Genomic DNA, 23,887 nt, shown 5'->3' with positions numbered 1-23,887 from the left:
GAATTTTTTTTTAGGAATACTTAACTCAGCTAACTTTTAAAAATTATTAAAAGTGATATTGAAGACCTTAAATCTCTCTCTCTCTCTCTCTCTCTCTATCCCTATATATATATATATATATATATATATATATATATATATGATAACATATATCAGTGCTGTCAAATGCTGTTGCATCCAAAATGACAGTTTACATATAATATATATATATATATATATATATATATATATATATATATATATATATATATATATATATATATATATATACATATACATACATACTGTGTGTCTTTTTTAAATGTTTACTAAAATACAATTAATAAATAAATAAAATGAATATATTAAAGGTGAATTAAAATAAGAAATGTTTGAGCAGTAAATTAGCACATTAAGTAATGAAAATTTAGCTTTGGCACCACAGAAATAAATTATATTTTAAAATATATATAAAAAAAACAATCCTAATAATAGTTCACAATATTACTGTTTTTACTGTATTGCTTTACTGTATTTACTTTGTTGCCTTAGTGAGCATGAGACTTATTTAAAAGAAAATTAAATATTGTGCAGACTAAAACTTTTTGAGTAGTGTTGTAAAGACAACAGAATATTTATACAGTGCTTTGACTTCATTCAGAGTTCATTTAACACATTGTTGAAGTGTACAAGACTTATGATAGAAAGATATTTAAAATGGTGCATGAAAAAATCTTGATGTTTACATATATACTGTACTGTATATCAATAAAAATATGTTCTACTTATTATATTATTTATGTTTCAACATTACTTCATATAACTATGTTCCATTGACAGAACCAGTAAAGCCCTTCCTATGCAAATAGATGGTGAGCCATGGATGCAGAGCCCATGCACTGTAAGTATAGCATACACATTTAATATTTTTATATACTTAAATGTCCTTTTTATTGCATGTGTTAACCTTTTATGAATGTTGAAGTGTAGGAATATTTTTAAGAGCATTTTTCTCACTCTGCGTTTCCCTCTAAACCGGATTTAGTTGGTCAGTCTTAGATTCTCCCGATATCTTGTGTAAAAATCACAGCAGCGTTTTACAAGAAAGCTGAAAATGCGCTCCATCCCGAAACAACCACCTCATTTGCAAGATTCGAAGCTTTGTTTGCTTTTAATTAAAGTTTCCCTTCTCTGAAAGCATCTTTTCTGAAGTGCAGTGTTCATTTACATATACTTCATTTTGTCGATGCCTGGAATCCAAAAAGCATGACAACACAATTAATTGGAAGGAGCACTTGTACCTGTAGATTAAAACTGTGGTTAAAGGTAGACACCAACAAAACTGTTATCGTAGCAGGTGATCTCCATGGCAACCTATGGCTTCGTTAAGGCTTAATTAGTGTCAGTAAACGTAAGGAATGCTTTTGAGACACTACAGTCAATATTCAGGTGTTCCAGCTTATCCTCAGCAAAAGTGATTATGCTAATCCATTTTTAGGCGCGCTGGATTGTATCTGTGTTTGCTTGTGAAGGTTTGTGTGTAAATTAGTGTCTTTTTGTTCTGTATTGCATAAAATCAGTGTGGAAACAAAAAAAAAAAATATAAATATAAATATATATATATATATATATATATATATATATATATATATATATATATATATATATATATAAATATTATCACTAAAATTAAACATTAAATAAAAAAATTAATAATGTTCCAAAAAAAGTTTTTTTATTATTTAGCAATAAAGATTCATTTTAGTCCACGGAGAAACATTACGTTTATTATTCATAAAAATAAGCACCTAATTATATCTTGTCTTTCGAAATTGTTCCCGGCAGACATTAAAAAGGGCATGATTCCAATAAATGTGCATTATATATGAACACTCTCGATTTCACCCCATATGTTAAAAAATGTCATGTTGACTCTTCCTCTTAATTAAACTTAAATGCTCCAAAGGTTTTCTTTTTGAGGTGTTCAGTACCATTTACCTTCTGATTACCATTACTGTGTTTGAATACTTTCATGAACAAAGCAAATGGGTGAATTCAAAGAGAAGAGCTTGATATTTACCATCACCTTTGATGTGGAATTATAATTGACCCACAAATAGGGAATTCAGCACCCAATTAAATGTGACAGGAACAGAGTTAATAAACAAGAATTTAATGACACTTTCACTTCACATTCTAGTCCATTAGTTGCCTTCTTTGTTTTGTCTTGGAGTGACTCTTTGGCAAGTTTTGTGCCTTTATTAGTGTATTAAGCCAGTGCATATAACATATATCTGCCCTCATCTGGTCATCTTTATGAATTCATATCATGTAACGTAGACATTTTCTCGTTATATTTGTCACTCTTTCCGACAGATTAAAATCGTGCATGAGAATCAAGCCCGTATGCTGATGGGTCCTCCTCAGAGCTCTAGCTTCTTCTCCTTCTTTCGACGGGACCGCAGAGAGAGTAAAGACTGACACCCGAGATCAAAGCTACACCTGCTGTAGAGTTCACGTGAATGGTGAAAACCTCTGTGACAGCTGCGGTTAGGCTACAGATCTCTAGATTTCAGCTGATCACTTCAGCCACCAGCTTGCTGTCTCAGCTATTTGATTAAACTGCCGTTAACGCAGTACAAGCTGGGAGGAAAAAGCCAAACTTGGGGAAGGTTTTGCTTCACAAATGTTTAAAAAGGTACGTTTTGGTTTGAACCGGAATCGGAATCCGAGAGATTTGAGGATAATAGACACTGTAAAACACTTCAGAACAGTTTTATTTTTGGTGTGTTATTTAGGAAGTGTTGGATTTCCTGGTGCCAAATGTGAGATGAGACACGGCCAAACGAAAAACAAAGTACTTTTTAACTTAAGACATGTAATGTGTTGGTCTAGTGGTGAGCTTTTCGTATTCTTTTGCATGCTGGGTTAAAATCCAGAACTTTTTAAAATATTCTATTTTGTATTTCAGTATTTTATTTTATTTTGCATCTGAAAACTGGCACCCAGTTGTTTTTCAATATAAAAAAAAGGTGTTATACCATGTCCGTAGGTGATTTCTATGACAGCATGTTCTAAAGTTAATCATGCAACTTGATTCTTATAAACATGTATTCATTGTTTTGGAAGTTGCTTTTTAAAAATCAAAAAATCATTTAACTGGTTTTCTAAATCAATGGTACTTTCTAAAACACTAATCACAGTCAAGTTACTTGAAGCAGGATCGACTAAACATTGAAGAGAATTTTCCAAAAGCATAAACTTGGACAAACATTTTTTATATTACAAGCCCAAACGGATGTTTTAGGTTACTGTTAGACAATCCTCGTCCAGAGTCGGGCTTTTTAATGCCTGTATGTGTTTTATTTTAAGACGAAGCTGCTTGCTTGTTGATGAAGAATCAGATCGAAAGGCTATTTTGTTGTATTTTGTGTTTACAAGACGTGGTTGTCATGGTCACAAGGTGCTTTGCTCATGCATATTCATGTGTTGTGATGCACTTCTGCCAGAGCTAAAGCAAATGTGCGACTGCACCTTTCCTTTTCTTGTGATAGCAGCATGCAATGATGTGAGACACATCCTGGTAACTTCAGTTTCTGCTTAAACCTGGTTTATCTTCACTCGCCCCCACATAGCCCGCCGTTCATAATAAGTGCTTTGTGCAATGAACTGACGATGAACTTGCCTGATGAATTTGCATGTTGGATCGAGATATGACGCGTGACATTTTTAGCAGTTAAAATGCAGTAAAAAGTTAAAATAGCTGCCATAATTTATAAACCGTATATACAGAGAATGTTCAAGATGAATTGAGAGTTTATATTGTATAAAAGTGAGTGTTGCACTTTATGCTTGCCTATTATAACATGCGTATATGATGCCGTATATGATGCTGTGCAAAGTCATTAAAAGAATCGATATTAATGTGCCATGTCAAATACTTGTGCATATTTTTTTTTTTCTTCACAGGACTGAGATCAAGCTGTTTAAGACCCTATAATTATTCAGATATAGTTAAATATATATATATATATATATATATATATATATATATATATATATATATATATATATATATATATATATAAATATATATAAATATATTGAACCTTTTGATCCCTTTATAAATGTTTTGAAATCAGCAAAAACAACCATTTTTAATATGCCAGGTAATTTGTACATTTGTAACTCTATATTTGACCTTCTGAACCTGTCAGCTTGCTGGAACCGCTCACCTCCTGACCTGACAACAAATGCGTCCCTCTGGTTGTAACCTTTTAACGTTAACCTGTCGAATGAACATTCATACCTGTCCTGCCTTCTGTAAAGCTCCCGGGAATATACATTGCGTCAAGAACGACTTAAAACGTCACTTTAAGTTCCATCAGTTCCCTATAATGGAAGTCCCTCTGCTTATGCGCTGGTTTACCTGATCCTGCAAAAGTGACATGTTGGATGTTTCTTAATGATGTGATTGGAGCTTTGACACGAGGAACCGCCGGACTGACACTTTTAGCACGTGTTAAATATGTTGCATGTAAATGGATATAATGAACTTCATCTCAAAGGTCAGATAAGGTGTGAAAGCATATCTATAACCATAGGTGTTATGGGGGAAAGATCCTCCTCACCCTATATAGATAGCACTAATATTCAAATAATAGGTAAAATCATCCACAGAGACTCACAAATTTAAAAAAATAAAAAAAGTGATTCTATGTTCTGTATTTTTTATGATTCTTTCTTGCTGTTACAATTATTGAGAATCGATAATATATTGTATATTTAATTATTTTACATTTTTACAGGATACGTAACCCATTGCACAACAATTCGGAATAAAGTTATTCTGAAAGGTCGACGTTATGCATAATTATATGCTTCCATAATTTCAGAGCCCCCTTTGGAAGTTTGTTGAGGGCCTCTAGGGGGCCATGCCCCCCCAAGTTGAGAACCGCTACATTAAATTGTCCAAGATTTACTCGTAACAATTTTTGGTCCATTCTGAGCCTGTGCTTGTTTATTTCACCCTTTAAAAGTTTGAAAGCTTTTCCAGCTCGTCGAAAGCCGTTAGGTCATTTGTAAGCCTTATATACGGGAGCCGATGTCTGCGCGCACATCATTTCCAAAGCATAGCCACAAGAGAGATTATAACAACGTGCTGTGTTTCTCATAAATAAACACCTTATAATTGCAATATCAGTTTTGCATATTTTAATGAAGGAACGGTGAAATAGGCTCTTGATTGACGGGTGGAAATCCGATCCGGCGGAGGACAGTGGCAGCCAATGGGAAGCGGGGCGCCGGCTGTTTCTGAAGGGAGGCCCCTGGAGCAGCAGGCAGCGAGTGCGTGTTGACTCGAGCGCGGAGGAGAGACGCGAGAGCGCTTTTCTCATTCAGTCCGTCGACACGTCCATGCGTCAATGCGGCGCGTTCACTGGGGTGAGTGCAAGCTTTAAGTTCTCCGTCGCCTTCGACGCTTCAGTAAAACGTAACTAGAAACAGAAAAAAAAAGAGTTTCCAAAAGTCCAGTCCCTTCGGAGGACCGGCTCACCGCGTTACGCACGCGCAGCATCGAAACATATATTTACATTAGGACACTTGCAACTTTTATTTATAAAGTGTCACGGATCTGCTGCGTTTAATGTCTGTTATATAGCCAGCATGCAGTCGGTCAAATGAAAGATATATTTATGAATGGAGCCGCTGAACGCGCTCGAGAGCGCAGCGGTTCGTGCTCCATCTCTAATAAATCGCTTAAACTCAGTCTGCTACTTCAAAGGGTGATCGGACGGCGCGCTGCAGGATGGACGGACTTCACGACCAACAAGTGCCTTTCATAAAATCTCATGTAAGTCGGATGAAGGTAAATCAGCGCTCTCCGTGATTGTAAATATGTATCTGTCCTATAATTGACTGATGACGAGAATCTGTTTTGTTTTTTAAACCGTAACGTGACAGGTCTGTCATTTTATATTTATATGTGTGCGATTCTTCACTTCTGGACTGATTTCGAAGACGTTAATAATCATTGATTTGTAGTATGAATTTTTAATAGCTGTCAATCCTGTTTTGTGCATTAAACTACTTATATGCCAGAACTGCTATATTTTGGACTGTGTAAAGTCCCTTGTATAATACATTGTGTTAAATGTTTCCCTTGTTAAAATTGTGTTTCACACATTTTTTACAAGAAGTGCGGTTCATTTTTTAAAAAAAATTTTTTTTGCTGTTACAAATGCATTTGACTAAATAATTGTTAAAAAAGCTTGAAAATGAGAAGTGATGTTGTGAAGACTGAAATTTCAAATTTTCTAAAAATAGATGTCACTACCAAAATTTTTCTTTTTAGAGACTTCTTCAGATAATAATAAAAAAAAAATAAATAAATAAAAATAATAATAATAATAATAATAATAATCAACTAACACGTTGGGTCCATCAAAATCAAAACTTCCCTTGAGGGGTGATCAAGGCCTTCATCGTATCTAAAATAAAAGTTTTACATTCAATTTTTTTTAAAAAAAAAGTTAAAAGCTCCACTAACTACAAAATCTCGCAGTAGGCGCGACGCGCGAAGCTGCAGTTGTGTGTTGCATGCCTTTCAAAAGCAAACTCGACACACTCCATCTCCATCTGAGGCAATTGATCTGTTGCTTTCTGCTTAGAATCCTCGGGGAAAGACGTCCAGCACGAGACCGGCGAAGGACAGGAAGAGAAAATTCATTAACTCTGACCTGGCGTTGGACACCGAGGGTAAGCACTCAGGTGTGGGTGAAAAAGACAATGTTCATTTCACGCCTTCTTAACATCTCGCCAAAATGCAATATCGCTCGTTGCCACCTGCACTCGGGGCTTTAAAATCTCAATCAGCTGCACTCGCCTCGGTCTTCGGAGGGCTTTGAGACCGGGAGTGGAGAGGCGCTGAGGGTCACGGCTCATAATTAAAGCTTTGTACCTGTTGTTTGGCCGTCTCTGACTCTGCCTTCTTTGTTTTTTTTAGAGCTGTTTCAAGATCTCAGCCAACTTCAGGAGACCTGGCTCGCTGAAGGTAAGCTCTTCGCTCTCGCTCAGCGTTTCTCGCTGGTTGATCGAGCTTTTGTTTTGAAGCTGAAGAAGCGGAGAGAGCGTGGAGGTGGGGAGGGGGGGTGGATTTGGGGGAGGGGAGCAAATATGCCTCAAGTTACAGACCTAATCTGCAGTCCAATTAATGCATCTGTAGCGAAGGCACTTGGTGTGTCATGCATACATTAGTGCTTGAGAAGAGCAGGAGTCTAGGGGGAGACCGAGGAGGTTCTACTTTGAGTGTCATCACAAATTACCAGAAGAACTTGCAGTCTCGCTCACTCTCTTCTCCTCTCGTCCGCTTTTGGCAGGAGCTAAGGCAGACGAGCCACCAACACTGCCACCTCTCTCTCTCGCACGCACGCACACGCGCACACCTTCTCTCCCTCACTCCTTTTCTTTTTCGCATCCCTCTCTTTCTCGTACGTTAGGTTTTTCTTTATTTTCGTAACTCATTCGGTTAAATAGATGGATTGACGGTAGACCGCTTCAAGAGCTTCAACTTTGAGCGCTTCGTTCTCAACCCCCCCAACTTTTTTTTTTTGGTTGTTTTTGGCATTTTTTTGTTTCTCATGGCAAGGCATGCTGCTTGTGGTCTAACTCAAACGTGATGCTTCAGGAGTTAAGCGCGAGTGTCTTCTTCCCACCTTGCTTGCAGCACCGACCTTTAGGTTAGTAGATGGTTCACTCTCTGGTTGATTGTTAATTTGTTTGGAAATATTTGAGTGTGATAGAAATGTCAAATTTCTTACAGTGTTACGTTAAAAAAATGTAAATGCAAAGCATTTCGAAGTTAAAATTTTTTTGTTTTTCTTGTCTAGAAAATGTTAGATTTTAACCTGTTAACAACGTTGTTAAAATTTTCTAAATGCTCAACTTTTAAAAATTAATGTCAAAAATGTGTGTTAAATTTGAACTCTAAAACAAAATTTTTTTTAGTGTTCTAAAACATTACTAAAAAGTATTTTTTCTGGCTGCAAAAGTGAATGATTTTGAAATGTTTTAACATTTATGAAAATGTTGCTGAGGACGTTTATACACTTAAGACTGATTACGTGCATGCAAATGAATCTGATAATTAGTTCAAAAAACTTTTTTTTAGTTTATAAATATTGGTACATAATTGGCTGCAATTATACTGTGACGTTTCCATTTTTTTATCAGAATGTAAAAAAAAAAAAAAAAAGCTTTGCGGATTTTATTCATTATAACAGGCTGTGAAAAAGATTGAAACGTAAGTCTCAAATCATGACAGGCATAACAGCCTTTTGTCTGTTTATTGCAAAAAGCAGTTTGGTTGCAAATTGGCAAGACAACAAAAAACAAAGTAGTTGGACAGCTGAAAATCATGCAAAGCAGTTTGTAAAACCGATTCCAGCGCTTTGCATTTGTGAAACCCCAGCTGCCTTTCAGCCTATGGAATGCATTTGCGTGCACTTTGGACAAAAAGAGGAAATGAAGATGAGTGTGTGTCTGTTTTCTGTTAGCGATCGCATTACATCTGGCTTGTGTGACTGAATTTTTGAATGCCACATGAAAGTCCGACTTAATCAAGTATCTTTTTATTTAGCATCGTCTCAAATAACTTCATTGAAAATTGCTTTAGTCCGGCTGTACCGTTGCGTGCGCTGGTCGCCTTTTAAAACCAAACATCTAACGTGTCGAACAGGACTTGCCCACCTGCATAAAAAAAGGGAATCTTAATTTTTAATAGACCGCTCTCGTGTATTCTTTAATATATTTAAAAATGCTTGCAGTATAATTGTGGATTTTAAAATTAAAAGTACGCTTTAGAACAGATTTCGGACTTTACTGTCCTTGTCGTGAGTTTGATTATGCCAAATCCACCCCAGGGCCTCTAAAAGAATAAGACATGACTTAAATATTTTAGTGTATCCGGCAGGAAAAAAAAAAAAAGTGTGCGGAAAAAAAAAAAAAAAGTAGCTGCAGTAGATATTACAGTGAGGAGCACAATTCAACCTGTCTTCCATCCATCAGCCGCAGCGCCCAAAGATTGGAGATAAATCGCAGATAGATTTAATATATGACTTCCTGTCCATTAGAACCCAAACGAAGACCTAGCGGTTTCATTTCAGAGATTTATTAGCTCAGGTAATTGGAAAGAAGAGGAAGACGTATGAGCGACGGACTGAATTTCCGGCAGCGTAGACTAAAGAGCTGATGGCTCGTCATTTGACGTACATGTGTCATTTCGGCCAGAGACAGCCGACAGTCACTTATTACGTCTAAAAAACTCACAAAAGACTTGACTGAATATGTCACGTCAGGATTAAGGTTACTGTCTTCGCTAGTCTTTTTTTAGTGGTTTTTCCTCTTTGTTTGGCAGAGAGGTGATTACGAGTCTCCGCGGCGTTCGCGGCCTGGCCTGGCTGCAGTTGGTGTGTTTTCTGCTCTTCTCTTTTTTTTTCTTTAACCGGTGGACATGCTCCAACACCTTAGCTAGCCTCAGGAGTGGTGCTGGGATCAGCTGTCCCATTCACAGGTTGACTCATTCACCCTGCTGAGAATCCTGGCTGCTGCTCAGTCTCTCCCTTCCTCTCAGCTTTTCTCTCTTCAACTGATGTTTACGCCACCTTTCTGACTCTTAATGCGCTTGTTCGTTGTCTTCTGATCTGGTCGAGGGGACTGTTTAATATTTTCCTCGCTCGTGTTTGCTTTGGAAGCAGCCGGAGAAACGCTGGTGGAGTTCAACCCGGTGAAGACGTCTGCTGCGGTTGAGCTCGACTGGCCTTTTCAAAACACTGACAAACGCTGTAAAGATAAACTGGGGCTGATATGAAGTTGTAGAACAGACCGGGGCTAGTTGTCACACTTTATGAAAGTCAGTTCACGCATATACAGATTTTATTTTCTATTTCTGTTCTTTATTTCTGTGTTATTTAATTTTTGTACTTTTTATTTCTATTTTAACCATTATAGCTCAGAAACAAAATGCGGTTAATAAAATGCTTGTGCGGTCCAAAGTTGTAAAATATGAAAAAATAAATTTTGAAAATGTAAAGAAGTAACACACACATGCACAAAATTATCAAACCATTGTTTTGCCCTACAGATGCTATTAATAAATTGTTTACTGTGCATGATTTATAGCGTATGTGTCCTGACATGATCATTTCATAATTTCATAGAAACAGCAAGTATTTTGAAGTAAAAAAAAAAACAAAATAAAATTTATTATGAAACGTACGCCAGTAAATTTGATTAACCACTTAAAAGGATGAGAATTTTACTTTCATCTATAGTATTTAACAAATAAAAGCAAGTGAAACGTTCTTCCGTATCGATTTGCCTTGCATTACAATTCACGCAGACGTTTCCAAAAAGAAAGCCGAAAAACCCGAGTAGCCGAGCTAAACTTGTTGCCTCTAACAAAGCAAATGTCGATTTGTGCGTGTTGCGACTTGTTACCGTTGTTGTGAAAATGAAAATCCAATTTTAGCGCAGAGGAATAAACGTGCTAATAGCCCCGTGCAGCGAGGTCTCGTGCTCTCCTCCGCCCTCGGTGCGCCTTTGTGCCGAGCTGAACAGGCAATAAACAACAGAAGTCTCGCAAGAGTGCAAACGCATGTGACATAAACATGAATGTGCTTAATTGAGCTCCGTATGAAGGCTTCATTATTTTAGCATTAGCTACGAGAGGGGGAAAAGGTAGGGGAACGTGCTCTGTTTGGACGGCAGCCGTCGCGGCAGGTACAGGTGCATTCACCAGTGGGGATGTGTCCCAATTAGACAGTGTGAACAATAGGTGTTTTCTCGCTGCATGGCTATCCTTATGAAGGCGCTGTGTAAAGCGCGTCGGATCACGAGGCGAGGTGTTTTTCCTTTTGGTTTGTTTTATTTTATCTTTTCGTTCTCAAACTTATTTTAAGACGCCGTTATGTCAAGACGGATGAGGGGCGCGTTTCACACGCGAGAGCCTGCTTTGTCCAACAAATGAAGTCGAAACGAAATTACAGGCGTAATTGGAGGATATGTTTTGTCTGTTTTAAACCAATAAATGTCTTTATGGGTCAGTCTGAGAATTAGCGTTTCAATTACAGAGAGGAAGTAACTTATTAAAGGAGAGATTGCGTTAGGGTGACTAATATAATAATTATGAAGGAAAAACCTGTTTATTTACCCTTTTCTGTCTTATTTTCCTCTCAGCTCAAGTTCCCGACAATGATGAGCAGTTTGTTCCAGACTTTCAGAGCGAAAACTGTAAGTGTGACTTTTGTATTTTTTACTGCAGCTCTGCCGAATAACGGCTCGTATTTTGCGAAGCGACTTCTGACTGTAAAAGAAGCTCAGATTTGGCGATTTCGTGTGAACATTTGCCGAGCGCTGCTCGCGTTGTTTCTGTGAATAAACGGAGAGAGAGAGCGCGAGCGGCGTGTGTTCTCTGGGTTGTGTACCTTCTCAGCGAGTGCAGCCAGAAGCAATAGGCCTTTAAATGGGCATAGGAAGTAAAGTTGGCGCGCAGTGGTCGTGGCAGAGCCGGTGCCAGTGTCGGAAGTGGCATGGACTGAATGAGGCACAGTGGGGAGCGAGTCCAGCTTATGTCTTAAAGAGGAGCCAAAACAGACTCTGCTACTGAGGATGCAGGGGAGAAGAAAGGGGGGCTTTGTCTTTCTAGAGAACTCGAGCTCATTAGGCAAATAAAATATACTAGTGTTTGCTGATAATGGGCTATTGTCCTGTATCCCTTCTTTATTGTGTGCGTAGGCCGTGACAAAAGAGTAGTGAAATGTCACTTTTTTTGGGCCTGTATTTTTTTAAGTGTGTGTCATTCCATTCCAATATGTATTTTTAAGCAAAAACGATGGAACTGTGGGGTGTTAGCTGGCTTCGTCAGAGGAGAGGAGGGACGGGCAGATGGAGGTAGAGCGAGGGCATGGCGGTTGGGCTCTTGAACGGGCATCCTGGCCCTCCCATATGGGTCTGAGTCGACAATGCCAGTGGATCACTTCCGTTTCATGTGGTCCATTCCCACAAAACACCTCCAAATGGGATATACAGGGATAACAGAGCCAGAAAATACACCTCTCAAACTGCTGCTGCGCATTAGACGTGTGTGGCCTGATGAACTGGTTATTTTGTGAAAATATTTGTAAAGATTTGTAATCTGTATAGAAGTCTATAGATTACTAATCTGTATCTATATATATATATTGAAAAATATTTTTTATGGAATTCATATTTTTAAGATGCATTAAATGGATCAAAAGTATTCATCCCCCTTAAAAAACTGCACAAATGTTTAAAAAAAAATTGACAAACCAGAAATTGAGCACTGTAACAGCATATTAGTATTTTGTCTGAAAACTGAGCACTAAAGCAGCTCTTTGTTTCTGAATAATCATGTGACACTGAGTAATGCTCAGTTTTGCCATCACTGGAATAAATTACATTTTAAAATGTTATTACAGTATTTTTGATCACGTAAATGCAGCCTCTGAACTCTATGAAATAAAGGAACTAAAGCTGTCACTGGGGCTAGCACTTTTTCAAAAGGTGCAATTTTTGTACCTAAAGTGTCCATTTTGCTTCCATAAAGGTACATATTAGTACTAAAAGTGTACATATTTGAACCTAATGGTGGTGGTACTGTAAAAGATCGTTTTAAACAGTAATATAATAGGGATTTGCGGCTGGGGAAGTGTGATCAAACGACGATTATATTTGAGTTATTTGCCCTTTTGTAAAGGCCATCGTAATTCAAGCCCAGTGTTTAAGAAGAATGTGTGACTGAATCTATTATCAGCGAGTAACAGTCAGCGAAGAGGTGAGAGTGAGAAAGAGAGAAGGGTGAGAAAACGCACGACCATCAGCGCAGAAAAAAAACCTCCAGTATGACATTTAGAAACAGTTCAGTATCCAAATACACTTTTATGTAACACGGGGAGCAGTGAAAATGTTGCTCGGTAGCATTATGAATGGACTTTCGTCAGAGAAAAGACTATTGATTTATGAAAATGAAATCTATTAGAGCGCAGCTTTAAGGAAAGAAACGCAATGCGCATGTTCAGTTAATGTCATAACAATGGAAATAATTTGTGAATATTTTGCATAGCTCAGTCAAGTTCAGAAATAAATATTTTGCTGTACTCAAGATGTTCTACTGATTTTATAAGAGCCCTTTATTTTAGTCAATTAGGTTTTTGGGTGTTTTTTCGAAGGTGTTGCCCACTTCTGTTGACATCTGACGTACTCAGACGTACTTTTAATGCATTTCATAAATTGCAAGGACACAGAAAATAGAAAGTAAATGTCATAAACGACTTCTTGAAAATGTTGTCCATTAACACCAATCAATGAATGTGTAATTGTTGCAATCCTGGAATGACATCCTGCACGTATGACGTCCTGTGATGCTAACAGATTTTGTATTGATTCGTTTACTCGTATTCCTTTGCGTAAAATCAATTATGGCATTTTTTTTCTCTTTGTCTGTCTACGTGCTTCTTAATATGGTCCGTCAAGAAGTCTTCTCAAGTATAAATTATTCATCCATACAGCTACTTTTAGAATCCAGTATCATGAACAACGACACATCCTAACAAGACCATTTAAAAATTTCAGAAGACTGCCAAATAAATTACGTTTTTATTTATTTTTTTTACTTTAGATTGATTTTTATATTCTTAACTTAACTCTTAACCAATTTAATCAAGTCAATGAAGTACTTACTATTAATTATTTTATTCTTCTTCCCTTTTTTCATGTTTTCAAAGATTACAGTTTAAATATACTTCTTGGCAATAAAAAAAACTAAACAAAAAAAACAATACTAAATTGACTTTGTGCCTTTAATGTCCCTAAATGTTGCTCCCACGGAATTTGGTTACTAAATTGATTCAGATTTATTATTATAAGTATTTTATTACATATCTGTAATTTGCTGAAAGCACAAACTTTTCGCATGCAAACAGATTTTTGGTGAATGCATGAAAAAATGTAAATGCTGTAGTCTTCTCAACTTTACCTTGCGTGAGTGAGAGAATGACTGCGGTTTAAAATGACACTTCTGCATCTTCGAGTAATGAATATGGTGAGGTTTAAACATCTATACGTTTGTCTCTTTCTCAGTGGCGTTCCACGGGCTGCAGTTGAGGATAAAGAGAGAGCCCCACAGTCCGTGTGCTGATCTGGGCTCAGCCTGCAGTCAGGAGAGGCCCTTCAGAATCCACTATGGGGAGAAGTGCCTGTATAACATCAGGTAACATTCACAGAATCCCGCATTAAATAATCCGATCTCGTATATGAATGATTCTAAATCACTAAATGATTGTATAACGTGCATGCATCAAGTGTTATAAGAAAATACCGGTAGTAACTAGTCGAACGCTAGACATGCTAGACTGCGACGTCTGCGTGAACACAAGTGTTTTTGCACCAAAGCAGTGAAAATCAGCTCTAAACTTTATACTTTCAGCTGTCAGAGAGACTCTAACATCACATATTTTGGTTTGCAAATCCAGCCTCGGCATCTGGAGTGAGAGAGTTAAGTGATAAATGGGCCGAATATGTCTACATACATTTGCAATAACGCTACCGTTTAACTTAGTATTTTTACTTATTATTTGTCAATTTAGGGTGTGTTATTTTCCTAATTACAGATGTTTTTGTGAAAAAAAACCCCCTAATTTATGAATGCAAATGTTGGGTTTGTTAATAGCGCTGCTCGTGACGCTGAATTTTCAGCAGAAATTCAGCTCCCGCACTGAGGTGTTACACTTGGTGTGTGTTTCACCTTTTATATGTGACTAAAGGCTGAATAAAAGCACAGACGTTCATTTGACAGAACAGCCCTAAAGCAGATGGGGTCTTCATCCTGAGCTAAGAATAGTCTTAAAAGATCTATGGGGGAAAAAAGCACAATAATAATAGTTTTCCTTTAGTTATTTACTCAAAGGCAACTGTACAGCAGGTGCTGTTCGAAATGATTTGAATGGGATCCACCTGAAATTGGAAAGGGGGAAGAAAACACGCACGGAAAAAAAAAAAACAAGAAATTACGCTACGGCGCATTAAGTGCAATAAATGGCTTTTCCACTTGGACAAGCGTCTACGGCAAACACGGTTGCTTGGTTACTGTCATCTTCCTATTGATTTGATTTTAAATTTATGACATTTCGCCTGGATGTTTTATTTCGCTGGAGGAGCCAACCTGCCCTCGTGTTGCAGATGGCACTCAAGCTGAACCAACAACCTCTGTGATAATGATGTTCTCTTCAGAGGTGCTTTGGAGATTGTCGAGCCCCATAGAAGCCTGTTCCTTCCTTGTCTTTTAATGTTTCTGAATGGAGTGTAATTGCGTTAAGGTTCGTATCTGACAAGATATCAGATGGTTTCTCTTTGGTACCTTGTCGATTGTGGCACGTGAGCTGCTGGATGTGGGGGACTGTGGGACATAGAATACTATGTGAACAATTCCTGCACAAGAGATCAAAAATCCATAGTATATGCATCATTCTATCATATATATACATACACTATGGTTAAAAAAGTTCTAGTGTCTGTTAGATTTTGTTACATATTTTGTTAATAATTTTATTATTATACTGATCAAATATGAGAGTAAACCTACTCTTTCTAAAGATGTATGTTTCAAATAAAAGGTTCATAAATAAGGTTCACATCAATATTAATGGTAAAAATGTCCATTTAGCAGTAAATCAGTGTATTAGAATTTGTGAAGAATTGTGTGACATTGAAGACTGCAGTAATGATGCTTAAACTACAATTAAAATAGAATATTTTAAATTGAAATAATGTTTTACAATATTACTGCCTTTACTGTATTAAATGCAGACCTGGATAACATAAGAGACCCTAAACTTATAAACAGTAAATTAAATTTATATTTTAACAAATATTATATGTTCATTTTAATTAGAATTAATTATTTGTATTATTATTGTATAAATTATATTTGTAATACCTTTAGTCTTAAGAATAATTTTCTGCAATGGTTCACCAGACAAATAATTAAATGTCATACAATCTGCTGTTATAAAAATTTTAATGAATTTTTCACTGTAAAAACATTTTAAAAGATATCGAAATATATTTTAAATACTAATTATTTCCAGCCGTTTTCGAAACGCCAGTTTAGCATGCCTTTTACAGTACGCTGCAGACAAAAAGCTTTAGCGGTTATGTTTTTTTAATTTTTTTTTTTAATTTTCCAGCAATAAAGTCGAGAACAGTCTCATAATAATCTCAGTAGCCTGGAAGGCCCTCAGGAAAGACTAACTTAAACTGCTCCTGTTCCCTGGTGTCTCCAGTGCCTACGAGCAGAAGCATCCCTCGGGAATGAAGGCCTCCAGCCCAGTGTCTACCCCCTGCAGCACGCCCGTGTCCCCTGGACAGCATGTGTCTCCCACCGCCGCCCCCAACCCCAAACCAGACAGGACGTACCCTCACCTCGCACCCCCTGACAGCGCTTACCCCATGGACCACAGGTACTGCCAATTACCAAAACACCTCTGACAGAGACAGACAGACAGAGAGATAGACAGACAGACTGAAAGATAGATAGTCAGATAGATAGATAGACAGACAGACAGACAGACAGACAGACAGAGAGATGGACGGATAGACAAAAACACAGAGACAGACAGACAGACAGAGAGATGGATGGACAGACAGATAGACAGAGAGATAGATAGATAGATAGACAGACAGACAGACAGACAGAGAGATAGATAGACAGACAGAGAGATGGACGGATAGACAAAAAGACAGACAGACAGACAGACAGAGAGATAGATAGACAGACAGAGAGATGGACGGATAGACAAAAAGACAGACAGACAGACAGACAGACAGACAAAAACACAGACAGAGATAGACAGACAGACAAAAACACAGACAGAGATAGACAGACAGACAGACAAAAACACAGACAGAGATAGACAGACAGACAGACAAAAACACAGACAGAGATAGACAGACAGACAGAGAGATGGATGGACAGACAGATAGACAGACAGACAGAGAGAGAGATAGATAGATAGACAGACAGACAGACAGACAGACAGACAGACAGAGAGATAGATAGACAGACAGACAGACAGACAGACAGAGAGATAGATAGACAGACAGAGAGATGGACGGATAGACAAAAAGACAGACAGACAGACGGACGGATAGACAAAAAGACAGACAGACAGACAGACAGACAAAAACACAGACAGAGATAGACAGACAGACAGACAAAAACACAGACAGAGATAGACAGACAGACAAAAACACAGACAGAGATAGACAGACAGACAGAGAGATAGACGGATAGACAAAAAGACAGACAGACAGACTGATAGATATCATACGTGATGCTTATTCTACTCAGTGTTTTGTTCAGATTTCGGCGGCAGTTGTCGGAGCCGTGTCATTCGTTCCCCTCTCCTTCGATGTCTCGGGACGGACGGCCCATGTATCACAGACAGATGTCAGAACCCAGCATCCCCTTCCCTCCTCAGGGGTTCAAGCAGGAGTACGGCGACCCCCTCTTCGAGCATCCGGCCATGGTGGGGGCGCCGCTGCCCCAGACATACCCTCACTCCATGATGATCAAACAAGAGCCTCGCGACTTCACCTACGACTCAGGTGAGCTTCATTCACAATATTTATTTTCTGCTCATACTCATAATGCTCGATGCGTATCATTTACACAATATAGCAGGCAGAGCGCTTTTTAAAGGCTTAAATAATAAAACAGAAAAGTAAATAAAAAGGTAAAAGATTGTTCAATAAATAAATAAAGCGAGCGTGATTTCTAAGGGTACGGAGATGGTATGCACTTCATTAAACTAACAGGAAACAGTCTGAAGATCATTTTTCTTTTGTTTTCTTTTGGATACTCATACAGCCAGATAGCAACTTTATTAGGGACTGGGAGATTGATAGAATTAGCGTGTTATTAGGAAATTTGGACCTGATCTCATTTCCTGAGGGCCTGGCTGGAAAGGAGAGGGGCCCCTAATCTCTCCCCCAGGGGCCCCCAGGCTGTCGGCCCAGCTCTGGCATGAATGAAGAGGCTTTTGGTTTTCATTCATAAAAAATAAAAATGGAGGTGGAAGCAGCCGCCCGTCAGGAAAGAACGCAGCTCTGCTTCTCAGCTGTTTCCTGTTGATTATGTGAATCTGTAAAATCTAACCTGAGGAAAATAGCAGTAATACTGGGGCCTTTTCTGTTTACTTAATATCAAAGCAACATAATTAATTTATTATATTTTGAAACAAGTGTTTATACCTATAATATATGCTTTAGTCTAGTATGCGTTCATCTTGAAATATTGCTTACAATATAAAAATAATTCTGACATGCAGTTTATAAAATTCCTTTTTAATTACATGTTTATTATTATTATTAATACTCTGACAGTTCCTAAATAATTGTTAGTGATATTTAAAAAAATTAAAGCTATTTTTGCAGCCTTAAGTTTTACATTGTACGTCGACATTACTATCTAAAACATATTGTCTAATTATTGTCTATAAAAATTAGACGCATTAAAAGCTAACAAATGAAGTGAGCTTCTTGAGTGTGCGTGATTTGTCTGCATTGGTTCTTTACATCAGCGGAGGAGATCATCGACATGTTTTGCATCCCCTCCCAGCCATTTAGAAGAATTTATTCTGCCTCATAAAGGAGCTTGTTTGTTGTGAGCTGTGTAAGGACTGGGCAGTCAGCGGCTAATTTAATCAGCGGTAATTTCCTCGACAGGCCCATTACTTGAATGAAACCCTGAGAGATCTTTATAGGTCCAAATGAACAGGGTTAGATGTTTTATGGAGCATTCACTTAAGCTGTCTTGCTTTGCTTTGATTGAATCACAGCTCCAACAAACAACATGACTGACGCGGAGCGGGAGGCGTCCACTGCGGTTCATCCTCACAAATCTGCTGCCATAATGTTTTAACCTACTCTTTTGAATAGAATAGAAATAGGATTTGGTTCCCAGTTGTCTTACAGTGGAAAATAATAGTAAGCAAAGTAAATAAATAATTCTTTATAGTCTTTAGCTGAACCCATGCATATTTTTTCTGCCTTTTTAAAATATTTTTTTTTGTGTTCTTTTTTTCAGAAGTGCCTAGCTGTCACTCTGTATATCTTAGACAGGAAGGATATCTGGCCCACAATAACAGAACAGAGGGTAACTATCCACACTATACGATTTATGTGGCTTTTTTATTATTTAAAATGTCTAATTTGAAGTTTTGTGTAATGTATAAAGTCAGATTTTAACAATATTTCAATTACTTTATTCAATAGGATGTATGTTTGACAAAGTTGCAAGGCACTTCTATGATGACACTTGCGTGGTACCAGAGAAGGTTGAAAGTATGTATTTATTTATATTTGTGTGCCGAGTTCAATATTATTTATGAAATAATAAGTTGACCTTTTACTGTACGGTCATCTTCTATAATCTCCAGACACATGACAACTTTATCCATTGCATTTTTTTACGCCCAGTTTCAACATGATAATGTCTTGCTCATAGGTATTACAGGACTTGGCTATGTGAGCTAACGTCTTTTGTCATTTTTGTTCGCACAGGTGATATAAAGCAGGAGGCGGGGCTGTACCGCGAAGGCCCGACCTATCAGAGACGAGGCTCGCTGCAGCTCTGGCAGTTTTTGGTGGCCCTGTTGGATGACCCTTCAAACTCACACTTCATTGCGTGGACAGGCCGGGGCATGGAGTTTAAACTCATTGAGCCCGAGGAGGTACTATATATATTTAATCTGTATGTAGTGTTTGTGAGATTTAATAAGAAAATATTCCAGGGCATTTATAATTTAAAGCTAACTAAAAAAAGAAATTTATTATAAACATTTAACTCCCCAAATGATTTTTTTGCCTTTTTTTAATGGAAGTTTATTGAGCCTACATTTTTAATTCACAGCTGTTGTTTTTTTTGGCTGAATATCATATTTCTGAATATTATATTTACTGATAAGATATAAGAGAATGTTTAGCTAATATGTGACCGTGGACCACAATACCAGTCTTAAGTGCCAATTATTTTAAAATTGAGTTATATACATAATAAATAAGCTTTCCATTGAAGTACGGTTTGTTAGGATAGGACAAGATTTGTCAGAGATACAACTATTTGTGAATCTAAAAATCTAAAAAAAAAATTAAATAAAAAATACATTCTTATAGCAATACATATTACCAATCAAACGTTTTGATATATTTATGGTTGGATATTTATAAAATATCTTCATGACACATGACCTTAACTTCATATCCTAATGATTTTTGGCATAAAATAAAAATGGTTTATTTTGACCCATACAATGTATTTTTGCCTACTGCTACAAACATATGCTACTTATGCCTGTTTTTGTGGTCCAGAGCATCTGGGAAAAAAAATAAAACACCTCAGATTCATTCAGAGGCCCAAACTGAGCAAAAACATGCTGCAGTTGCTTTTCAGCAAAGTTGTAATCATGCTGATAATTGTGTGCGTCAAATATGCTACAGTTGGCTATAATATAAGGTTACAATAACACATTGCTTAACTGCATCATTATCTAAATGTAAACTATCCCCCACACGATACTCAACTTTGATTCCTAGAGAGCCTCTTTATTTGTTTGTTCAAAAGCGCCTGTCGTGTTCATCCAAAAAAAAAAAAAAAAAAAAAAAGTATTTCAACATGTCGACTCTCCAAAAAGTCAGAAGTGTTTGGAAAGCACGGACAGAGGTGTGTTTGTGTAAAGCGTCGGCAACAGTGGGATTTGTTAGTCCTGTGTGTGTGTGTGTGTGTGTGTGTGTGTGTGTTTGTGTGCTGGCGCTGGTCCACAGGGCAGCTGTAGGGAACAGGGGAGTCATTCATGCCATCAGGTGACTGTGGGCCGTTGGGATTGTCTGGGCGGGTGCAAGGCGTGAATGAGCTGCAGTAGAGTGAAAAAGGCCCACAGCGCCGGGCTCTGGGAGAATGGTGGGAGGGAGATTTGAAAAGGAGGGGGGCACAGGTGGGTGGTCGTGCGGACAGGTGCAGGAACATCTGCCACAATCTGCTGTTCCTAATGAACACATCTCTGACTAGAGGTATGAGCGCAGGGCTGAGGCCAACGAGAGGACGCTGACTTGTATTTCACTCTTGACAGGGTTTAGCCGCAGACCAAGTGCTTTGTTAGAGTTCGTTTAGTGAACCTTCCGTATTTTTGCAGCGTCTTCATTTGTAACAATTCCCTTTTGCTTCGAAGGTGGCGCGACGTTGGGGGATTCAAAAGAATCGGCCTGCCATGAACTACGACAAGCTTAGCAGATCGTTGCGCTACTACTATGAGAAAGGCATCATGCAAAAGGTAATATAGGCTTCTGATACACCCCAAAAACATCACAGCCAGTTTTGTATACTTTTAAAATATTGTCCTTTTCGCATGCATCATCTTTTCCATAATTTTTTTAATATGCTAAGATGCTAATGATAAGCGCATATGCTAATAGGAAAATGTAATGCTCAGCCGCAATGCTAAAATCTGACTACACTATTGTTCAAAAGGAAATTTATAATGTAACATTAGATTTCTATTTTGAATAAATGTTTCTTCCGAACATTCTGTAAAAACAACAATGGTTAATATGGTATAAAACTTGGTAAAATGATCAAATTTTACATTTTCATTTTTAGTTGTTTTTATGAATACAAAATATTTTTAAATAGCAAGAATATTTTTAGGTTGTGTAAAAAAAATTTTTGATTCTGGATATTTTAAGCAAAGATGGTAATTTATAGTGAACAATAAAACATCCAAATTTAGAAATTAATGTAGTGAAAAATATATATCTTTTTTTTTTTTACATGTTATTGTTCTAAAACAGTTATTTCAAAGCTTGTTAATTTTTTTTTACGCCGTCATATTATTTCAAAATGTCATATTTTTTTTCACACTGAACGACTCTAAAGTGTTTAAATAGTCCAGGTGACATCAGTGGTTCAAGCGTAATTTTATGAATCTACGAAAATACTTTTTGTGCGCAAAGAAAAAAAATATCTCTATTCACCAATTATTCTCCTTTGCGTCGCCGTAACGCCATTTTGCGTAACATGACACGTTAAAAGACTTTCGAAAAAACTTTTTTAATGCAAGTGAAATGAATTTTAATGTTGTGAAATGAATAGTAATATGTATAGTAATATTATGGTTTCTTGACTCAAAGGTGGCAGGCGAAAGATACGTGTATAAGTTTGTCTGCGACCCCGAGGCTTTGTTCTCCATGGCCTTCCCTGACAATCAGCGTCCGGTGCTGAAGACCGACCTGGAGCGGCAGATCAACGAGGAAGACACCGTGCCGCTGTCACACTTCGATGAGAACATGGCGTACATTCAAGAGGGCGGCTACTGCAACCCGCACCCGTACAACGAGGGCTACGTCTACTGAAATCTGCTACGGGCCATTCGCAAAACAAAACGAAGAACATTCAGACTTGTCCCTCATTTCCTTCAGTCATTCCCCAGGACAAAAGAGAGCACTTTATGGACAGAGGATGATGGCAGTGTGTAAACCTACAAACGTACTGGTGTAGTTACGTTAGATGCTCCTTTGGTGTTTTTTTGTTGCTATTGAAGGGGAAGGGGTGTTTCAGCATGCCGTTTTCTCACAGCGAAAGACTCTTGAGGGCCAATGGCCTCTCTTCGGACAGCTGTTTTGAACTATTTAGACAGGTTAGAGTCTGGAGCACGTGAGTAGAAAAATCCCAACCTCTTTTACCATTGAAACTCTTGGATTGTTCATGGAGCGCTTTGTTATTTTCACCCATTTTCACAGCATTTGTTTTCTCTCCCTTGGTGTCAAACTGAGTAAATAATACAGTGTATTACTATGGAAATAAAATCCTTAAAAATCCATCTCAAAGTGAGCACATATCTGAACTGAGTAAATGGCCCTTATACATCCTTTCTCGCACGTTCAGGACCAATACAGTGATTAATTACTAGCACATTAATTACAAGAAACGACTGATTCATGTTACTTGTGAAACGCTAATATTCAAGTTATACCCCTATATATATATATTCTCCTATGAATATAATATCTTACAGGAGGGAAGATGCAGGTAATTTTCTCAATGAACAGCAGATTTTTTCTTAATGAATTAAAGACAAAAAAAAATCCCATGACAGCATGATTTTGTAATACTACAGTACATGGTGTTTCAAGTACTAATTTTCGAAAATCTATTTAAAGCAACAATACAGTATATTTAACACCGTATTTCACTGAATATGACTTTTTGATCAGAACATCATTCTTTTAATGCTACATTTCTACTATTAGAGTGACAAATTGCTTTTTTATTAAGAAAAAAAAGTGGATGTTGGTCCATTACTCGCTCCCCATGCCATCACTGAAAATATAAAACATGTATATTCAGGTTAATGCACCTCAATGCTGCTTTTCGTGTAAATCTAGTCACATATGATCAGACGGCAGCTATGCCCTGCAGTACGTTCATTATTTCTTTTCTTTTTTACATTGGAAAAAAAAAACGTCAGTGTTTATTGAATGTAAAAAATATATACATAATTGCGAAGGGAATGGCAATAGCTACACTTCTGTAATAAAATAGTGTTGAAATACAATTGGGTTGGTTTTTTTTGTATGCACAAAGTGATTTTTTTTTTTAATTATTTTCATATTTCAATAACAAAAACAGCCAAGCAAATAAGCAGCGTTGTTCCCTATAGTTAATTCAGGTTCCAAATCCATAATAAAACTGATAAAAATAGAATTAATACTTGAAATTGTTATCCAATTCGCAAAACGCTGGCTTTTTACTGTTTTGACGCTTGCCACTATATATATATTG

General features: G+C 37.4%; 2 protein-coding genes across 13 annotated transcripts in view; both read left to right on the top strand.

Moving 5' to 3' along the window:
• dgkb (diacylglycerol kinase, beta) overlaps positions 1 to 3,917 on the top strand; it is a 41,559-nt gene extending 37,642 nt beyond the window's left edge. For all 4 annotated transcript variants that reach the window (XM_043258948.1, XM_043258947.1, XM_043258949.1 and 1 more), the window contains 2 exons: positions 820 to 880; positions 2,356 to 3,917. In XM_043258948.1, the coding sequence (XP_043114883.1) occupies positions 820 to 880; positions 2,356 to 2,460 (166 nt within the window). In that variant the 3' untranslated portion in view covers positions 2,461 to 3,917. The remainder of the gene's footprint in view (positions 1 to 819; positions 881 to 2,355) is intronic.
• Positions 3,918 to 5,199: 1,282 nt separating this feature from the next.
• Positions 5,200 to 23,660, top strand: etv1 (ETS variant transcription factor 1). Of its 9 annotated transcripts, none has more exons than XM_043259676.1 (13): positions 5,200 to 5,421; positions 5,762 to 5,845; positions 6,648 to 6,735; positions 6,983 to 7,030; positions 11,212 to 11,265; positions 14,134 to 14,263; positions 16,335 to 16,511; positions 17,402 to 17,658; positions 19,139 to 19,207; positions 19,327 to 19,395; positions 19,615 to 19,784; positions 21,279 to 21,380; positions 22,237 to 23,660. In XM_043259676.1, exons 1-13 carry the CDS (start codon positions 5,395 to 5,397, stop codon positions 22,456 to 22,458), a joined length of 1,497 nt encoding a protein of 498 aa, XP_043115611.1. In that variant the 5' UTR covers positions 5,200 to 5,394; the 3' UTR covers positions 22,459 to 23,660. The 9 variants fall into 9 exon arrangements, with proteins under 9 accessions (XP_043115611.1, XP_043115613.1, XP_043115612.1 ...); XM_043259678.1 differs by having other exon boundaries at positions 5,203 to 5,421; positions 5,762 to 5,830; XM_043259677.1 differs by having other exon boundaries at positions 5,205 to 5,421; positions 17,414 to 17,658.
• The last annotated feature ends 227 nt before the right edge of the window (positions 23,661 to 23,887 follow it).

Source organism: Puntigrus tetrazona, chromosome 15 (assembly GCF_018831695.1).
Source record: "Puntigrus tetrazona isolate hp1 chromosome 15, ASM1883169v1, whole genome shotgun sequence".
Taxonomy (NCBI): domain Eukaryota; kingdom Metazoa; phylum Chordata; class Actinopteri; order Cypriniformes; family Cyprinidae; genus Puntigrus; species Puntigrus tetrazona.
The sequence above is the reverse complement of the archived record's forward strand: the minus strand, read 5'-3'. Positions and strand labels throughout refer to the sequence as shown.